This window comes from Artemia sp. Qi Xiang Cuo, chromosome 13, assembly GCF_049724085.1.
Source record: "Artemia sp. Qi Xiang Cuo chromosome 13, ASM4972408v1, whole genome shotgun sequence".
In the NCBI taxonomy this organism is placed as follows: domain Eukaryota; kingdom Metazoa; phylum Arthropoda; class Branchiopoda; order Anostraca; family Artemiidae; genus Artemia; species Artemia sp. Qi Xiang Cuo.
In genome coordinates, this window is record NC_142806.1 from 40,550,372 (window position 1) to 40,570,952 (window position 20,581).

Consider the following 20,581-nt stretch of genomic DNA (forward strand, 5'->3'; position numbering starts at 1 on the left):
CAAAGACATGTGACAGAATATATGGGAACTATATAATTTGGGCTATATATTTGCACATAAGGGGGGGGGACAGGTAAAAGTATTTGGACAGTTTGAAGTCAGAAAACAATTCTATCTAGGTATATAGCCACTAGAAAATTACAGAAGAATAGTGAGGTATCTGGAAATTTTGTTGACTGAAAAAAAAAAAAAAAAAAAAAAAAATTAATATCCCAAGTATAAAGTAAATGTAATGTTTCGTTTAAGTGTTTTTTCCAAGTGTTAAGTGTTTTTTTTTTTTAATGACCATTTCTCCAAGTATCAAGTACTATTATTAGGTTAATGTAGTGTTTTATGATGGTCGCTGATCAAAGCTTATGTGATTTGTGCCTTTCATTTAGGTTATTTTATTGTGTTCATGGTTTTAAAATACACTTATTTATCTATCTATCTGATATGCAGAATAATTGTATCAAACACATTTTAAATGCAGACCCGCTATACTTTACCACCCCCCCCCCCCTCCCATAACGTGCAAATCTGTAGACCAAATTTATTTCTAAAGTAACGAAGAAGCTAGCGAAAAAACCGGTTTGTTCTCGAATTTTACACAGCGTAAACTTGAGTGAGTGGCGCATAATATACAAGTACCAAAACTCCTTCCCCCTGTGGAAATTAAAAACATAAAACTCCAATAAAATTCTCAAATTTGGAAAGCCTTATTTTCCACGGGGGGAGGGGGTTAAAAGCCAGCCACCACTTAAGAATAAAATTCTTGTTGAGGGATACATGCTGAAATTTTTGACAATGTAATTAAAATATACAGTTGTACAAGATGCTTCATTCAATAGCGATAGTCCGTGGCGGGGTGATAGAGGACCCTCGTAGACATCGATAGGTCCAATTTGGATTAACTCTGTTTGAATTCACATAATTCGACACTAAAAAGAAGAAGCAAAAAAGAAAACGAGTAGCCCTGGAGTTTTAGCGCCTTTTTTAAATATGTTTTACTAGCAGATCTTTTTTTAGAATAGCTTTTTCTGCCATGTGGTGTTTTACCTCCTGAGCCGAAATAAACGAAAAATATGTAGAGAAGATAAAGGAGGAAAATTTCAGCCAAGGAAAACAAAAAAATTTCTTCTAAGACTTCGGCTCAGTGCAAAAAGATGGGAACATATACTGGAATCCAAGAAGTAAAATAAAAAGACAAATGTCAAAATGACAGAAAAATTTGATCTCTGCATTTATTTTTCCTTTATTATCTTGTATCCTTCTTTATCTGTTCTACACCTTTTTTTATGTTGTGTTTTTTGCATGTCTGACCTTCTAGGCCAGGTTATATCCTTTGAAAAATATAATTTTTTTTCAGGAGAAAGGTAATTTATACTAAAAATTTCTTCATATGTTTTTTTCTGGATCATTGCTTATGATGTTGATCGTAATGGCAATCCTAAGACTACAATGGCACCGTCCAAGTTTTTCTTAAAATGCGAAAACTTAAAAATCGTTAATATTGGAAAAACTAGTAGGGTTAAAAAATCCTCAGGTTTTACTGGTTCGAAACGTACAATTTTGTCGAGACAGGAAATACTTCCTTGGAATCATCTCCAGGATAATGTTTACATAATTAAACAGAGGGAATCCTCTTTCTCGAGAAATTCGCTTCTGTGAGCTCGTTTTAGCTGGTGAATTATTCACTCTAGATTTTTTTTTTCTTAGATTATAAGTTTTGATTTTATGTATCTTAGGAAATCTAGAATTGTGAACTACTGTGATCATTTTCAATGTCGGAAAGTCATGAAGAGAACAAGCACTTTATTACCCATAAAGGATTACCTCCAAAAGAATAATAATAAATCCACGAGAACATCTCAATTTCATTGCTGTTTTTCTGCTTATTCTAAAAGGGGCCAACTTTTTTGGCCTCTGGTGTACATCTCAGAGCGCCGTGTGTGCCGCACAGTTCTGCCACTCTTGGCAGAGTTCTTACCACGCTTAGCGTGGTTTCTACCACGCTTGGGACACTTCCGTCACGCTTTGCACGCATAAACTAAAGAAAAATAAAAAAAAAATACTGAAAAGCAGAGATAAATTTATTTTTATTTTTCAGTTCCAAATCAAATGAAGATATACCTTCGTTATAGCAGATTTTATTAGGTTATACAAACTTCTACAGTCGGACTCGTCAATAGATTGCCATCCGCTTAAATTCAAAATAAAAATTTCGCCTGTTATTACTTTTGGTAAATACCTTGCTTTTGCCAAACTAAAAGCACATTTTTTTTCGTCTTTTTTTTCGAGACTTTAAGCTAGTCTCACAATCAAGCGAAATTTAGGGTGTTTTTGTGGCTATTATAATGTTGAAAATCATTGATACATCCTAATGTTATTAAAACACATACCTAGCCATATCATTTTTTCGGACGGTTGTTGACACGGGCATAAACAGGTTGTTCCATTTCATTTTTCCTTGTTTCTAATAATGCCTACAGTCAAATCGCTTCACTTAATTTCAAAATTATAAATACTTTTTCCTTGTGTTTTTTAAGAGATAATTAGTTATAAATATCAATAATGATTGCTATGTTGCTCCTTTTAAATTGGAATATTTATTTTTCATTGTTATCGTAGATGTTATTTCTGACAAATTAAATAATCTTACACCAATATGCCTTCTTTGATGCTTTGTCTACTTCAACCTTTCTGTAAGTAATGCATTATCTAAATAGAAATAATCAGGACTAGCCTATGACTGAAGGGTGTCTGTGTGAGTTATCGTAGATATTATTTCTGACAAATTAAATAATCTTCCACCAGTATGCCTTCTTTGATGCTTTGTCTGCTTCAACCTTTCTGTAAGTAATGCATTATCTAAATAGAAATAATCAGGACTAGCCTATGACTGAAGGGTGTCTGTGAGTTAGAATCAGTTAAGTAATAGGAGGTTTAGACAGAAAAAAAACAAAAAAAAAACGTTGAATAAAATCTTATTTACAACACTACTGCGTAATTAAAATTTGACCTATGCAAATTTTCAAGTTTCAAGAGACCTTGTCAATATCTTTTATTCTCTTTCTGAACGGAGTGAGGCACATGACGCAGTTCACAAAAGCGAAAGGGAAGGCGTTTGCCGTCACCTGAAACTTTCATAGTCAGACCATTTTGTAAAAATGAAACTATTTAGGGAATTTTTTTTCTCTAGGGGAGGATGGTGATCTCCCGCTCTCCTCAAACGTCTTCGAGGCAGGAAGGTCTTGAATTATAGTTTAATTGGCGAATCTAATCACTGGCTTCTAATGTATGAATAAGTACAAAACAAAAGGGTGTATCTCACACTTTTCTGAAAATAAGCTATTGTACTCTTAACAACTGCAGTCTAGCGTATTTGTATTCGCTAGTCGCACTTGCAGAGGTTTAAATATTGATTATTTTTTCACAAAATGTCAGTGACAATACTGATGGGGAAAGCAACGCTGCTAAATGTTGCCACCTGATTAGCGTTGTTGCTAAAGGAATTATTCAAAATCTTGGGAAGATTCTTCTTTTACTTCTTACATTTTCATTTAGTCTTCATTCTCAAGTAGTCTTTGTGCAGTGCAATAATCAACTAAAACGAGAGACTTTCCATAGATATGAACAGTTTATCGTTACAACCGTTTGAGACGTTAGTGATGTTATTCCCCTGTGTTTGGTATTCTTGAGTGTGGAGAGTTGTGAGGTTTTCACATAGAAGAAACAGAGAAACATTTCCCCCCAGATTTGCCTTCCGTTCGGTTACACCTAAATTAACCCAACTCCTCCCTATGTCCCTCCGATAAGGTGCCAAGTAAGGACCTTTAAACACAGCATTTGGTGTCTAGCAAAGTGTTGTGTGCCTACACTTGTTGTTTATTTCATTGCAGGCACGGGAGACTAGCCGCGATCGAGAAAATCTGTTGAAGTTTTTCTAGGTTAAAGACTAATAGAAACGAAGTTAATTGCTTTTCGCCCAAATCAGACCGTGCTATTCAGCTATTGACTGTAGTTTTTGCAGTTTTTTAAATTATCTAATCCCTAAAAAATACAAATAAAATCACACGAAAAGCACAAAAGCCTTATGTCTGCTCTCTTATAAGATTATGAAATACAAGATACTCCATTTCCCCCAAGGGAAAACTATAATATTGATATTGAAAATTGTATTCTACTTTTGACTTAAATTTGCTTATTGTTCAACCTTTCCTGTTAACTTCGGTTGTAAATTTTCTGAGAAAGCAGTACACTTTCTCAGCAGTTCACTGTCTCTGCCAATGCTCGGTGACCATGGTGGGTTTTAGTTACAATGGCAACTAGGATGTAGCAGAAGTAGCAAGGGAGGTAGAATCAAATACCTACCACCGCGTAAGGTTGGAATCAATGTAGCAGCTAGTAAGTAGGCTGTATTAAGAACTCTTTAGATGATTTGGATAATCGTGGTGCCAAGAAAAGAAGGGTTAGAGACTTTCTGCAACCGAACTTCACTTGAAATAATTATTTTACGGAGGTTCCATCTACTGGCTTTTAGAGCTATTAGAGAGACCCAAAATCTCTCTGAGACCAATATGGACCTATAGGGAAAGCCAGTGGAGTTTTTTCTTGCCACCAGTGTCGGCCACGGTTTGGCCTCTTTTAGATGCTGCGACATTTCTTCGGCATCCCATAGAAATATCTAACTGTTTACAAAAGGCCGAAGAGGTTGGATAATCCTTCAAATATCCAAATCATTACATAGCTAGTTTTGAACACAATTTTGTAACATCAAAAAGCAAAACTTAGCTACAGATTGACAAATTTGAATTCCGATTTCCCAATATATTCTTAGAATTTGCGTCACAAGAAACTTAAAAACCAGATTCAAATGCGTGTTATATGAATTACAAATATTACATACAGGTCATTGGACGACTCATTCACAAAAAATTTTTCATTGAAATTTTTCTAGAAGTAATGATTATTAAAAAGACTTACTTTTAAACTACCTGATTTGTCTGGAAAACAAAACTTTTATTCGAATGTTTGTTGTTATAGCTGTGGTTTGTACTTTTCTCTCGAAGTTTAGGAATGAAATTCGTATTGACAATGTTCGTACGGACAGTTTAACTATTTTAAATAAATTCAAATTTTTCGATTCGCTATTCAAGACCATAATTAGGGGGTGGGGGTTACCGGGTTGACCCTCCCCCCTGAAATGTTTGTCTGGATCGTAAAAAAGTTACGAAAATGCGTACAAACAAATTTTTGATGTGTTTGGTAAAAAAAAAAAAAAAGTAAAGTATCAGACCGAACAAAAATCCTGGATACGGCCCTGTTATCCCTTCTCAGTTCCATTAGCTCTGTGGTGTTTCCTCTAATTCTGTTAGATTGCGTTTAAGCTGTTTAGATAAAATAATCTGTTTAAGTAAATTTTAGACTCTAACGATCAAGGTCTGTCATTGTGAACCAAATCATCCATTATTTAGATATGAATATTTGAGTTTTTAAAACGAATAGGAAAGATATAAAATGCAGAGATGTGTACCAACAAAACGAAAAATAGACGCTAAGATTGCAGAGCATCCTGTAGTTCGTTTCCCGTTAAAATCTCACTGGACTTCTCTAATATTTTCTGTACTCGCTGTAAGACCTGGGTATGTTATATCGCTCACTAACCACTGTGTTGCGCTTCTAGGGAGAGAAATTTTCTAAATCGGTAAAAGCAAGAACACACTATACGTTTATTCTTGTTTATTCTTTATTCTTATTTTATTCTTTATTCTTATTTTATTCTTATTCTTGTTTATTCTTGTAATATAAGAGCCAAAAATGGAGAAAGCGCTAGCACATGTGGTGTAGCATCAGCGAAAACAGCCTGGCCCGAATTTTTTGGCTCTACACAGCTTACGAAGATACAAGCATCCCGTAAGCAATCCGGACTTTGCTAGCAAAGTTATCTACTAACAAAGCACGCATCAACTTAACGTCACAACCAATAGGTCAACCAAGTAACACTGTACTAGATGAAATATTTTATTATCTTTTTACCAAGCTTTACTTCAGGGGCAGGATTGCTTCTTTTTCGATTGAAAATAAGGAATTCTATTTTAGTTTCATTGAAATAAAGCTGAATTTTCTCATATGAATTTCTCGACGACACATTCATTAGTATTGACGAAAAGATGGAATTTAACATTAACGGAAAGTTTCATAAAAAATAATAACGCAACTTTTGCCTGCTTAAAGATACCCTTAAAGTACCAAGGACACCAAAATGAAAACACATTTAGCCCTCTTAATCTATTTTAGGTCTATTCATACCTGAAAATCCGGGTTTCCTACGAGTTTTTGTTTAGCTGCTATTAGCATTTTTAGTTTGAATAAATTCGCAAAACAGTGTTGTCAATAATAAAACAACGATAAACTTCGGAGCTGAATAATATTAGCGAAAACTATTTCCTACGAATCCGACACTGTTTTTCATTTGTGAAAATTCAAATTTACAAAATCTGTTGATTGTTATATATATATTAGTGAAAATACATTTTGTGAAAAAATATGACCTCAAGTTCAGACAGTGACTATTCTGATGTGTCAGAAAATATAAGCGCTAGATGGTATGCAAGATACCATTTCAAGATACTTGTTCCAGCTAGACCCCGACGCCGTGCCGGCGGATCGACCAAACGCCGCCGACGAGAGGCTTGGCGCCACCGAAGTGTCGTAATGTCAACGGCGCGTTGCACGCACCCCGCCACCGACCGAGGCGGCGACGTTCGGTCGACTTCAAATTAATTTTGCGGCGATTCTTTATTGCGTCAACCGCAAATTCGGAGCCTTTCCTTCTTGTGTGGTTTAGTATTTCGATTTTCCTGATTAGAAATCAAGCAGGGCTTGTATTATCCCCGAATTTTCGGGTATTCCCCCGAAAATCTATGGGTCACCCCGAAAAAAAATTTGGTTCCCCGAATCCCCGAAAACCACGCAATCACGGTGCCACCACTAGCGATTTATCACCAGTGACTTTCCCTGCCAAATATTACTTGGCATACCATAATTCTTCACTAGTCTCTTGTTCATTAATTTTCGTCTCTTTTGTTGCTTTGCATAAATAAGAGACAGATGTAATTGCCAATAGTGCAATATACACAGATCTTCATGTGTTGACAAAAAACAGGATCGTCTTTATGAAATGAGTTCAAACCATTTAGAATGCAGTTTCCCAATCGCTATTTCTTACATCGTTTGTAGTCAAGAATTTTATTTTCAAGTTGAATCCCAAAAAAAACCTATTGTCACAAATTTAGCTATAGACTAAGCTATGTACAAGGTTTGGGAATTAAAGATTGAACTGGAAGTTACCTAAAAAATATGATTCAAAAATAAATTGTAAATTATTGAATATAGGAGGGGGGATAGGGGGCTATCATTTTTAATTAATGCCTAATTTTTTTATTGAAAGTGGGGATGCCAAAAGGTTAATTTTTTTTCTCATTTAAAATAGAGACAGAAGAAAATGATATCAAAGTCACTAGGAAACCATTGAAATATTTTGATGGACCCAAGGCCCCCCATTAGGACTTGTTCATTGCCTTGGGTATTTTGCGACTTCTCATGGGCTACTGGCCAAATTCGGTTTTTGTGTGTGTCCACTTTTAATTATATTGTTTGGAAATTATTGAATGACATTTCACATATATTAATCGGTTGGACAATGATTTGGTTTATACCCGAGTAATTTTGATATTTTTTTTGTTGTATTTTTACCACCTTACTCCAAACATCAATTTTTTTCAAGGAACACAAAGTTTTTTAACGTTATTTTTCATGTTTGTTTGAACCATATAGTGACCTAGTTAATTATTAAGTAACTTATTTTCTAATGAAAGCTGAGACAGAATCCTATGAATGTGGTATCCTGAGGGGGGGGGCATGTATGACATTTAACTTATAATATATCTATATTTTTTTTATTTATACCAGGTATCCCCAAATTTTTTTTATAATTTTAATCAGAAACGTTATTTTATCACTGTGGGATCCAGAGAGGGGGGGGAGGAGGAGTCAATAATATTTAAATAAAAAAACCTTGATTTTTTTAAAAGAACGGGTGCCAATAAGTTAAATATTTTTTTTATTTAAAGCACAGACAGTATCCTATCAAGATAGTATAGAAGAGGGGGGGGCATAGGGAGCTATTATATTTAAGTGATAGTACCTTGAGAGTACCTTTTTTTAATACAAGATATCTTTTTAAGAATCCAAAAGAGCAAAAAAAAAACAATCAATATCAAAGTCAGCCATTTGAACTGTTTTAAATGTGATAGGCAAAGGGCATTATAAAAAAAAATAAGCTTCTAAGTTCAAAGCTATATTCAAAGTTTTCTGATTAGCATAATTTAATATTAAGATGGTCTGGCCTAAAAAATAAGACACATGTATAGTCAGAACTCCATTGCAAATCCATATATAGCTCAATTTCTAAAGACTCCCCCCCCCCTCCCTCCATAATGGTGAAAAATATACCATGAATTATAAATCAACACCGTATTTTTGGTATATATCCTAGACTGCAGTTTTCAAAAAAATTTAGCGTTTCAGCACAATTCAAAATAATTATTATTTTTCATGCTCTTTTATAATTAAATAATCACTTTACAGGGACAATTAATTTTGAGCCATGAAGGGACTAGAAGACTCAGAACAGCCCATAGAAACCTAGTAACCATATGCTAAAAAATTTGCTTCTTTAAATAACTGGCTAAGGAGAAAAATAGGTCATATGTAGCTGACTAATGATTGAAGCTGACTTAGGCTATATATTTCCATATTAGGGGGGAGTAAAGCAGAGGCTCGTGGTATCAACTTCAAAGTCTAATAACCATAATAATTTATTTATTATGAAGTAACTAAGCAAGAGTCTTTTATTGAGGCTCATCACTAAACAAAATATAACCCAGTTGTGCTGATGATTTGTATCTGGTAATTATGTCAGTGATTCCAATCCTCAAAATGTAAATGGGGCAAAATAACCAGTTAGCCATGATAAAATAAAAAGTAGCAAAATAGAAATAAGAAGGTATTTTTGAAAGTCTAACTGAGGCAATTGCTCCCCCCCCTCACATAATTGGCACCCCAAAATTATGTGGCCTAATGCTGAATTAGAATAAACAGTGTACAATGGCAAGTACAAACAATACAATAATATATTATATATGATTCATAGTACAATAATATATATTACATAATAACTATGACAGATAATGATCTAATAGAATTGATTTATTTAATCAACATTTGTCATTCAGAGAAGTCATGACTCTCTAATTTTGTTCTTAATATAATTACTGTTTTGTTCCACTAATTTTTTTTTGGTAATGTTCTAATATATGGGCAACATGCAAGAATGCAGCTTGAGAAAAGCCAAGAACAGATAAGATTACCCAGTAATTTCATATCTTATGCTCTATAAACAAGGGGTTTCTCACTCCAGGAACTATATTCAAGCTTTAGTTTTTTGGGGTTTAGGAGGAAAAAAGGTACCTAGGTTAGTGTAAGTTATGTATTTATTATATGCTATGCTTTACACCCACCCTCCTAATGTGCAAATATACAGCCAAAATTAGTGTTGAAAGTATTATACTTTTATCCTATTTTGTTTTATTTCACTAGCATTAACCAAACTTCACTTGTTGGATGTTCCCCAGGTATTAGAACAGTATGTTTTTTTCTTGCATTTCTTTAGTATAACACTGTGGCATCCTTTTTACTAATAAATACCCATAATTTTTTGAAGGCCTATAGGATATATGTTCTGAAAATTCAATCGATTATTATTATTGTTGCTGGTTTGCCTCTGAGTATTTGATGTTCATATGATAGTCCTAAAACTCAGCTGCCCTTGTCTGAGACTATAGGCAGGCAGACCTTATGTCACTAGTTCACCTGCAAATCCAGGCAACATGTTGGTTCAACCAATTTTGAATGAATTTTGTGTTAGTGTAATTGTCTGAGCTTATAAACTGGGTTGCCTGTCTAAGACTTTAGGCAGACCCTATGCCACCTGTTTGCACACAAGGCCAGGCAACTTTTCAGTCAACCAATTTTCAATTAAATCTGTTTTAGTGTAACTGTCGTGGCTTATAGATCGGGTTTTTTGACTGAGGACTGCAAGTCCAGGTGAGTTAGTGGTCATGTTAATCCTAAAACTTGGTCAAAATGCCTTAAACTCTAGGCGGACAGGCCTACTTGGAAAGTCTACTTGAATTATAATATAGATGACTAAGATTTTTGGGCTGACTCACAACAGACAATGTCTATGGAACTTGCTGATGAAGAAGCATCCTAAGCCTAATTTTTCTGGCCACATAAATTCTCAAGGTTGACTAAGTTTTAGGATTGATATGTGACCACCAAGTTGCCTGAACTGCAATTGGAACTATGAAAAGCCATCTGTATGACTTTGTTGTTTTCTCTATGTATCAGTGGGGTAATGTAATGTCTTTTTTATGATATTTTAGTTGATCATATATTAAATGAGAATACCAAAAAGCATTCTGTATAACTTTATTCATTTTTCTCTATAACAATTTGATGTATAAAAAGTAATAGAGAAGACTTCATATCGTTCTAAATGTTTACAGGAAACACAATAGGCTATTGCCTATTGTTTTTATTTTATAGTGCTGTGTATATAAGAGTAATTGACAATATTTGTTTCTTAGAGCATAAAAACCATCTGACTTTAATAGGCCAAGTCAAACAGTGCTTATCCAAGTAGCCTGATTTGAATTTCTAATATAAAAAAAGCATAAAAGGTATAGGCCTATGCTTCTAGCCTATTATGTAGTAACTATGAGGTAGATTTATATAAAAATTTTCAAGCGAATCACACAGCCTACTAGGTGTCTTACCTTAGCCTACATAAGGTAGGCTATCAGTGGAAGTCATTTTGTCTGCAAAACTACCAATAGAATAGCCTATATATTGATACTTTCTTTTAGAATCATTAATGTTTACCTTTACACTGCTTCATGGTTAAAAGATCCTGGAATACCAAAAATCCTAGTAACATCAAGATAGGTCTAGTCTAGCCAAGCTCTTTTCAAGAAGCATTCCTTAAAAGTATTTTTCAAAGAAAAGAGCTTTGCTGAACTAGGTTCCGATTTCTGTTTTACCAAAACATACAAGAAAACAACACTTTCTAAGGCTATATGCTGATTTTTTTTTTTTGGTCATTTTCTGCTGTTTAACAGCACACGTTCTTTATTTTTAAAATTGGCCACGAACTAGCGTATTGGAATACATTATGTAAACAGAGGATCTTTCTCCTTAAGAAATGAATTATCGGTTTTTCACACTAATTTAAGACGTATATGGCTGTGTAAGTTTGCAATTGACCAATTTAATGAATTAGTTTTCATTTTAGGTGTCCTTGGTACTTTAACAATATTCCTTGTAAAATGTTCATTTAATCCTTAATTTGCAGACAAATCTTTAGCCGATCAAAGCGATAGAATTAGCGACAGCTCTGGGGTCGGCACATCTCATAGTGGATCAGCTGGGAGCAACGATGTAACTCCCACGGATGCATCTCTTACTCTCTGTTTGTATCCTGAAGGAGTCACTGTAGTTTGTACTGAGGCTTATGGTACCCACCTTGAAGGTCATTTAAATTTGCAGCCAGGAGACATAATAGAAGGTATAAAAATATTCCGATTCTTCTTATACTAAGGGAAAAGGCAGTGATTTATTTTTCTCTTATATGCTTACTCTTTAGCCTGATATGCGAACACTTCCCTTAACTCTCTTTGATTTATTCTTTACCCTTCTAATATCACTCTTTATTCTTTAAGAATATTGAATTGTAAAACAATTAATCTGTTTTGGAATCTGTCCATATTTATTTCTTTATATATATATATATATATATATATATATATATATATATATATATATATATATATATATATATATATATATATATATATATATATATATATATATATATATACATGAAAAGTGGTTAAAGTTGCATATAACTTTTCAAAAGTTGTTGAAAAGTGGTTAAAAGCATTATAAATAAGTTGTTCAAGAGTAACATATTCCAAAAATACTTATTTATAATAATTCAAACCTCATTTATTAGGCAACTGAAATATAAAATGTTTTCTTACCGTTTAAGGTGTTTCGAATGCCGTCAACAAAAATAGCACTGAATTTTGCGATTCGACACTTTGCTGTTAACAATTCATGGTATATTCCAATTCAGGGTGTATATTTGCTCATTATATATAAAAAAAAGGCATCGAGTGGTATGTTCACCTTATTGGTAAGTCAATAATATGAACTGCGAAAAATTTACCAAATTTTGCAGATGCGATTTCGTTGGCATTCCTTATGCGTTTATCCTTGCAAATAAGTTAGTGTCTGTTAATGTAACCTTCCAGAGCTTTGTAGCTGAGCTATTCTAGCTAGAAGTTTGAAATTTGGCAGAAAAGCTCTGTTACTATGAGAATAGAATTTAAGCTCGTCGTGATAAAAGATTTCATTGCGTAAACATTTTTGTGTATTTCGATAAGGGAATAAAATTGTGAATTTTCTTTTTTAAGAGGAAAAAAAGATATGTATGTATATTTGCAATAAATACCTATGCAAAATTTCAAAGAAAGAGATAAATTGAAGAGTCGGAAGAAAAAAAGAGTTGAAAGGAGAAAAACTTGAAGCTAACAGGAAATGAAAGTACAAAATAGTAAAAGGGTTGACGTAAAAATAAGAAATATGTTTGGAAACAGATTCTGTAAAAAAAAGTTTCAACATATCTTTAATAAATTAATTCTAATCATAATAATAAGATGTGTTGAATTGGGCTTACAAAAAAAACAAAAAGGTGTTAAAAGATATAAGTTATATTGATGGAAGAGAAAAAAAACTTGTCTAACAATAAAAAGGCTTTGAAAAGAAAGGTTTATCTGAAAGTTAGCCTAAAAAAAAGTTAAACCCATTTAAGGAACTAATCTCTAATAATCGATCTTATTTTGAAATTATTTTGCATATGTATTACAAATATTAATTTTATTTCAGTAACCGGATCTACAGACCATGGCTATTTAGAAGGTCGTTTAAGAGGAGTTTTAGGAATATTCCCTCAATCCCACGTTCAAGAAGTACGATTACGCAATCCACATGCAGGACAACATTATCCCACAATTGGTTCTCCATCCTCTCTCCGACGTTGCTCCCCTTCCCCCAGTTTATCTAATAATGACCGGAGGGACTTATTGATTAACCATTTTGGAAGTATTCAACGTGTCAAGAGAATGTAAGAATCATCTTTTTTCAGGCTCTGTAAAAGAACTTTCACGCCTATATATAAAAAATTAAGTTAGGTTGCTTGTGTTTTAAATTACGGAGACATTTCATGCTATTCCTTTTTGTACCCTATCACGTGTAATTCAACATAAATAACGATCATTTCTACCCTATAAGCGGTTTTATTCTTTAACGTGATTTGGCTATGACAAGCAATAATGAAACTGGAAAAAAAAAAGTTTCCTTATGTGTCTGATATGTAAATGAAGATAATTCACTTATTTTATTTCCTCAGCGTTTTCAGTCCATTAGTTTGCTACCATAGCTTCTACAAAAAGCAAAATAAGTTTGCACACTAAAGTAAAGAACAACATTAAAACTTGAAAAGAAGAGAAATTATCTCGTACTGTATAAGCTAAACTTTTAAGATTTTTTCACGGAATTTTGATAATGAATGTGGTCATTTGAGGTTATCTACTTAACACTGTAAATTACTTCGTTCAAAAGGTGTAAGTGAAAGTTCATCGTAAAGTAAAGGGAGTTGGCAGCTGAAAGAAGGCAGATCACATTGTATTTAGTTTAATTTGTGTTCTTTTTAAGTTAGTATCGCTCCTACTTTCATGTGACGAAGCTTGCATTTTTATTTCAGTCCGTTTTATTTTTTTAATAATGAAATTATAAACTACACAGCAATATACTCTGTATAAAATTTACTACCGAATGCCATCAAAAAGTGGGATTATTTTGCAACTATAAATGGTGCTAAAATTAAGCAATAAGTTTGTTTTAATGAGCCTACTCCCTATTCTCTATGCCTACAAATTTTTTTAATCTGACTTTTTGTTCTAATTTGGGCCTAAGTTGTCGCTCTGTGGGATCAGAAACCTGCATTTTATAGCAGTGCGGAATAAATCCCAGCTGAATAAGTCTTCTCTTTATGAGTTAAGACAATTGGTTCGACACGATCTCACGGTCGAGAAACTCAGATAGTAATTTTTTAACTCCAAGATAATAAGGGTTCTACTGACAAATGCTGATTTTTGATGGGCCTCAAACACCACTCCCCTTTGTGAAGTTAACCAAGTGAATATGATTTCCCTATTTTACACTTGAAGTCTTTCTCAAAAAAGGGTCAACCCTCCCAAAAACTATTCTCAATGCTTAGTATAAACATACTTCTTCAGTCGAAGGAAGATTAGAGGGAAACCACTATCTTTAGATCCATCTGAACAATCTATAAAAAAAAAAAAATAGGGCTAAAAGATGAACTTTTGTGGCTTCAGACCCCATGAAATGTCGTGATGCCTTTTTTTTTCTTAAAAAGCGTGTTATAAATGAAAACTTCTGTTCGAATGAACCCTCTCCTAATAGTCTATGATCATTGGTTTCATACGATCACCTCTGAATTAAGTAAAAAAAAACAAAAAAAAAACACAATCTTGGAAAAAAAAACTGGAAGTTTTGTATTTTTTTTTACATAGAGGGCAGCAACCTCCTTTCATAGGCACTTGGATATTCTGAATTTGGTAACAAAATTTTTAGCCAGGTTGGGGTTCCTCCATTCTTCAAAAACTTCGAAATTTCTCTCTGCTAATGATTTTGACATGTAACTTTAACTTGTAATTTTTCTTAAATCAGCATAAAACTTAATTACTCAAAAATGTTTTGAAAAATATCCAAATATTTTTGGGGATAGATTGTTTCCAAACTTCTATTTCTTTTTAGTTAATTGATTATAAGAGTACCTCTCTAACTATGGTCAAGTACATTCTGAATGCAATTCATGCCTTCTGAATGCAGTTACGTGAATTGGATGACTGCAATTAGTCTCAAAAACCAGGGTCTAAATTTAAGAGTTTTGAAAACTGTTAACTTGTTTTTTCTTATAATAATTTGAAATATAGAAACTTTAGTCAACATTATTCAAGACCTTAAAAATTATTAAAGAATCTAAGAAATATCTTTGACCCAAATGTATATGTTTCTCTTTTTTGAACTTGTGAATTCTGTTGTGGATCGTAAAGGTCTCGAAAATTATTTAGTTACTGTTAATTACTCATAAAAAAGATGTTAGGAATTATTTATTTTCTATTGAATAAGAAATTGGACTATCGAATCAATAATATTGCGAAATTCAGAGGATCGTGTCTGTAACTAGTGGGTTAGGATATGCAATACCCTTTAGATAGCCTAGTATTTAATCTGTGCCAGTGTGCTATTAAAAAAAGAAGATGTATAAAAGGGTAACTCATACTCATTAAAGATGAAGTAGGTTTATTCTAACTAAGATCCTTAAATTGTTAATATTTTTCTGAAATTATTTTATAGTACCAAGGACAGTACAAATGAAACCTGATATTTTCAAGTTGGTTCAGTGGAAACTTGCACAACCATACACGTCTTAAAAGTTTAGGAAAACCCAGAACTCAATTTTTATTGAAAAAACCTCGACATGTCGTTCTGCAGTTTTAGTACTTAGTGGGCGCCAAGTTTGAAAAAAGGACCGTGGTTGAAAAATCTGCAGAATATGAGCAAAAAATATATATCATCTTGGAGCTCTAAAATTGTAACTTTCCCGATTACTGTAGCAAATGACGGACACTACGATTTATTTGCAATAAACTGGGTAAAAAAAGCAGCAATTGAATAAGTAAAATTATGTAAGAATATAAGCTTAACGTCCTGTCATCAAATGGGGATTAAAAAGAAATGTATAAATCATTGAAAAGTTAAAAATCTGATCTATGCATTAATATGTTTATTATTAGCATCAGTCAAGATGAAATACTTCAAATTATTAGTTGATTGGCTTACCTACAAGAACGTCTTAGAAAGACCATTTATCTTATTTTGTTATATTTATCAAGTTAGTGCATCTAACTCTATTCATATACCACTAGAATCCTTATTTTTTTTCAGATTCTGAATATATCACTTTTATTACTTAATGTTAATTATGTAAATCACAAACATTAAATTAGATAAAAAGCACAAATTCCAAGATGAAAATCTGTTGACGCATATTCAGTGTTATAAAGTGGTGTCGTTGAGGGGGAGGGTAAGGGGGCAGTTACAGTTTTTCTCGGGAAACGAGAAAAATAGGAGCCCATTACACTTCACAATATGTTCCACGCTAGTATTTTTCCAAATATACTGCCTTTGAAACCTTATCGAAGAATCTTATCGAAACATCGAAGAATAAGAAGGTAGATATGCAGTGAATATAATTTCCTGAATGAAAAAGAAATCATCGAAAAAGAAAATAAGACTTAGTGCTTTTTATAAGGGTATTCGTACTATAACTAGATAGGTCAAATCGGTTGCAGTTTGGTCATGCAGTTTGGTAGAGGATCCGCTCCAGGAATTATTTAATTGTTCTAATTTTTATTTCCGGCATTTAATTGAAACTCCAATTCTCTTATTTGTCATTGAAATGCCTAGTAAGCACTGACAACGTCCTATTCCTTACATTCCGGATTACCTAATAACCCATAAATGTAGAACTGCCTCTATGTACAATACCATGCTGACTTCTTGCTATTTTTGCTTTTCCAAATATCTCTTCTAACCAGTTTCCAAAAAAGAATTGACGTAAATGTACTGAGGATTATTGCTCTTATTAGTCGCATTTCATGTAACACCAGCACTACTTGTGTGACATTTATCTCTGCATCAGCATGTTGTACAAAATGTCTGCTGCAAGTAGGATAAAGTGAATTTGATTAAAATATCTATATTTTTCTCACAATTTAGAAATTGTGTGTGCACGTATAAGCTGTACCAACCCATTCTCTTTTTCCATTGTTATCAGTTTCATCAAGCAGCACAAGGAGACCAAGCTCTGCTTGTGAAGGGAATTACTTGCTTGCTACTTGTGGCGGGAATCAGGCGTTTCCATCTTGCTCGGTATCAAGGATAATACCAGCTGCGGTCTAATATCAGCTGCTTTGCAAGTGGGAGCCATTGAGTTGTCCGTGTGTGACCAAACTTTCTGAACCCCCCAATAGGTTCAAGGTCTGATATAACCAAGTTCCTTCAGCTTTTCCGCTGTCCTCCTTGGCGTCTCTTCCATGAGTTAAGTAGCTCAGCTAGAAGGATTCGGCGAGGCAAGTAGCCTACTCTGTTGGCCTCCGTAAGACATAGCCCAACCATTTCAGTTGACGCTCCTTGATCGTGATGCTAATGAATCTGTTGATACCACAGATTCGTCGCATATCCACGTTTGATATGCGATCATTCAGATTTAAGCTGAGGATGCTACGCAGACAGGTATGCTCAAAAACCATCAGTGCATTTTCATGTAGTCGCTTTACTGACCAAGTTTTGCATCCATAAGGAAGAATTGTTCGTACCAAAGCCAGGTAGACTCGAACTTTAGTTCTTACACTAATTTCACGCTGGTTCCGCAACGGTTTTCTAAGGGAAGCAAAGACCGTCTGTGATTTCTGTAATCGCTGTTGAATATCTGCGTCAGAAGATCTATCATCAGAAGATCTATCAGTACAAAGCTGGGATCCATCAGCACATAGACATAAAAACCATATTCAGTGCAACCCCCTTTGTAAATGTATACCCCCCATACCCTGATTTACACAAGAAAAAGTTTTGTGTTATTTTTATAGAATTCTGTTTTTTTTTAAACAAACACACAGAGGGAAAGGCAATTTTCAAACTACAGGAGTCAATTTTTCCTTCCAATTGCCATCCCTGGCAATTTTTATTTTATTTAAGGTTTCTGTAGCAATAATGTCAAGAATTGTTAAGATTATCTGGATATTCTTTGTCAAACAATGCCAAGTGAACAAGTTAATAATTCTATCTTAATTTTTTGAATACTTTCAAATTTGAAATACGGTCGCTATTTAAATGTGAGGAATATGTCACAATATAATGTTACGAAATCTGTGGTAATACTTTGACTTATCCTTTACTTAGACAGCACTGTTGTGTTTCCTATGATTTTTGTTTCGGCTTTTTGTGGCCTGTTGACATCAATTATATTTATTAATAAAAATCATCAATAATGTTTCAATAAATCGCGTATATTAAAAGTTTAGTACAACAAATTAAATCTTACAGAGTCGAAATCCATTCACAATTACGAGCAAATAAATAGCGCAATACCCGGGTCTATTAGAATAGAGCTTGGTTCAATTATGAGATTGACCATCCTCTGATGGGCGTGAGGGATCGGGGTAAGTGGAGGGGGGATATGTACTGCAGCATTGGTGGTGAATCTGGCTGAAAAAAGCCGAGTGTATACCACGACATTAATCTTCGCCAATTCAATAACTTTCTTGCACTATACTAGAGTCGTCTGCAGCAGCTCATTGCTGACAATTTTAGTGAAAGCCAAGCACCAGCACTTATAATTATGATTGTTTAATGTATGTTTATAATGTATTGCGTATTTTTTTTAAATTCACCATGTTGCGTGTTTGTTAAATAGTTACTGTTCTTCACTACCGCTTGAATAGCACCTACTTCAATAGCACCCCCTTTTGCCCCCCCCCCCCAAATGAAAATACTGTTGTTACACCCCTGGTGTCATACAAGTATTTATCGAAAGAAAAGACTTTTCTTTGAGGGTATTCACTCAGTTCATGCGATTTGTTTGAACGAGTGAATTACAAAAGATTGTTTATGTTTGATTTTTTAGAGACGAGAAGCATCGTCAAATTTACATAATGTGTTTCCGCTTATTTTTGTTCTGTTTCGCATGGCAACACTGTCCATGAAAACTGCGCATAGCAGTTTTATCTAAATATTCGGTAAAAACTAAAAGAAAAACCGTAGAAAATCCCGTTTTTGACGTATGATTAGACCAAAGATGGAGCCGGCTGGCAAAAGATGTTTTCATTTTGCTGTCCTTTCTGCTTTAACCTTTAAATTTTCTGTTATATGTCAGCAAAAAAAATATAGTTCAACAAGAGCAAGGTTTGGCCTATGCTCCTAACTGAGATCCTAACTAGTCCGGTCAAAGTGATAAATTTGGGTCAAAGTAATAATTCCAATTTGTCAGGTTGCTTGTTTTGTCACATGGCTTGCATATTTTGGGAACCGTTTGCATTTTTTTTTCGAGTTCTTGAGCTGTACTAATGGCAGTTATTACCTATGTAGAAACCGCAAATGGAAAATGTTTTGAAATATTGATCATTGCAAGTTTAAGAAACTTTCAATAGACATGTAAGATGTATACCATTTACGTCAAAAGTCTTTTCTATCAATTTTGGAGGATTTTTAAAAAAAACTTAAGTTTCTAAAATAATCATTAAGTTCTATTTCACACTGAAAAGGCTTAATGTATATACAATTGAATAGCTTAAAAATCTAAGCTTGTATTAATTTTTTTATTCCTAAAACTATTCAAGATTAAAGATTTAAATTGTTAGTTAATTGTCTTAACTGCAATAGCATTTTTTTAGAAAGACCAATTATCCTATTTTGTTATGTTTATCTCTTAGGTTTTTTTATTATATTCACACATCAATAGAATCCTTATTTTCTTCTGATTCCGAAAACATGACATTTATCACTGAATTTTTATGACGTAAAGTACAAATATTAAATTCATATTTTGCTTCAGATACCAAGAGGAAAAAAGACAGATAGACGTGATGCATTCAAATGTCATATAACCACTTATTGTCTATTGAAAGGCCACCTAATTGTTTTTTAGCTGAACCTCTCCTTCTGGCATTAGACTAGCCTATATTGAGTAAACAAGGAAAGAATTTTCAAATTACCGAATTAGTTTCCTTCTTTTTTTTCTGCTCATCGTGGCAATAATGGCGAAACTTTGCACGTGGCTTGTTATACGTTTGTAAGAACCAAAAGAAAAATCGTAGAAAATCCCAGTTTTCAAATACGAATACACCTAAGATTGAGCCAGAGGGTAGAAAAGGTTTTCACTTTGATGTTCTTTGTGCTTTAATAAGCATCTTAATTGCATTCAATAAATATTATTTTCCTTCAACATGAAATTTTTGATACGGAGGTCAGGAAATATATGTTGGTATTTATTTCCAGAGAAGGGAGGGGGGATAAAGTATTAAAAAAACTTACCATGGGTAATTTCTGTTATGAGGAAATTAGGGGGATTTTTTTTGGGGGGGGGGATTGATGAGTTGAAAAATTAAAGAAGAAAAAAGACTTGAATCTTTATACCATGCTTGAATCTTGTTAACATTCTGTTTTTTTGTCTTATTTTCCTACTAGATGACTGGTTTTCTTGAGGAAAAGTCCGGTTTGTTACAATTTTGTAGGTTTTCTTTTTTCTTTTTTCCTACCTACGAAAAAA

General features: G+C 33.6%; 1 protein-coding gene across 3 annotated transcripts in view; it reads left to right on the top strand.

Moving 5' to 3' along the window:
* Positions 1-20,581, top strand: part of Prosap (SH3 and multiple ankyrin repeat domains prosap) — a 246,863-nt gene that overhangs the window by 208,568 nt on the left and 17,714 nt on the right. For all 3 annotated transcript variants that reach the window (XM_089099471.1, XM_089099470.1, XM_089099469.1), the window contains exons 9-10: positions 11,459-11,671; positions 13,054-13,291. In XM_089099471.1, coding sequence (XP_088955597.1) covers positions 11,459-11,671; positions 13,054-13,291 — 451 coding nt within the window. The remainder of the gene's footprint in view (positions 1-11,458; positions 11,672-13,053; positions 13,292-20,581) is intronic.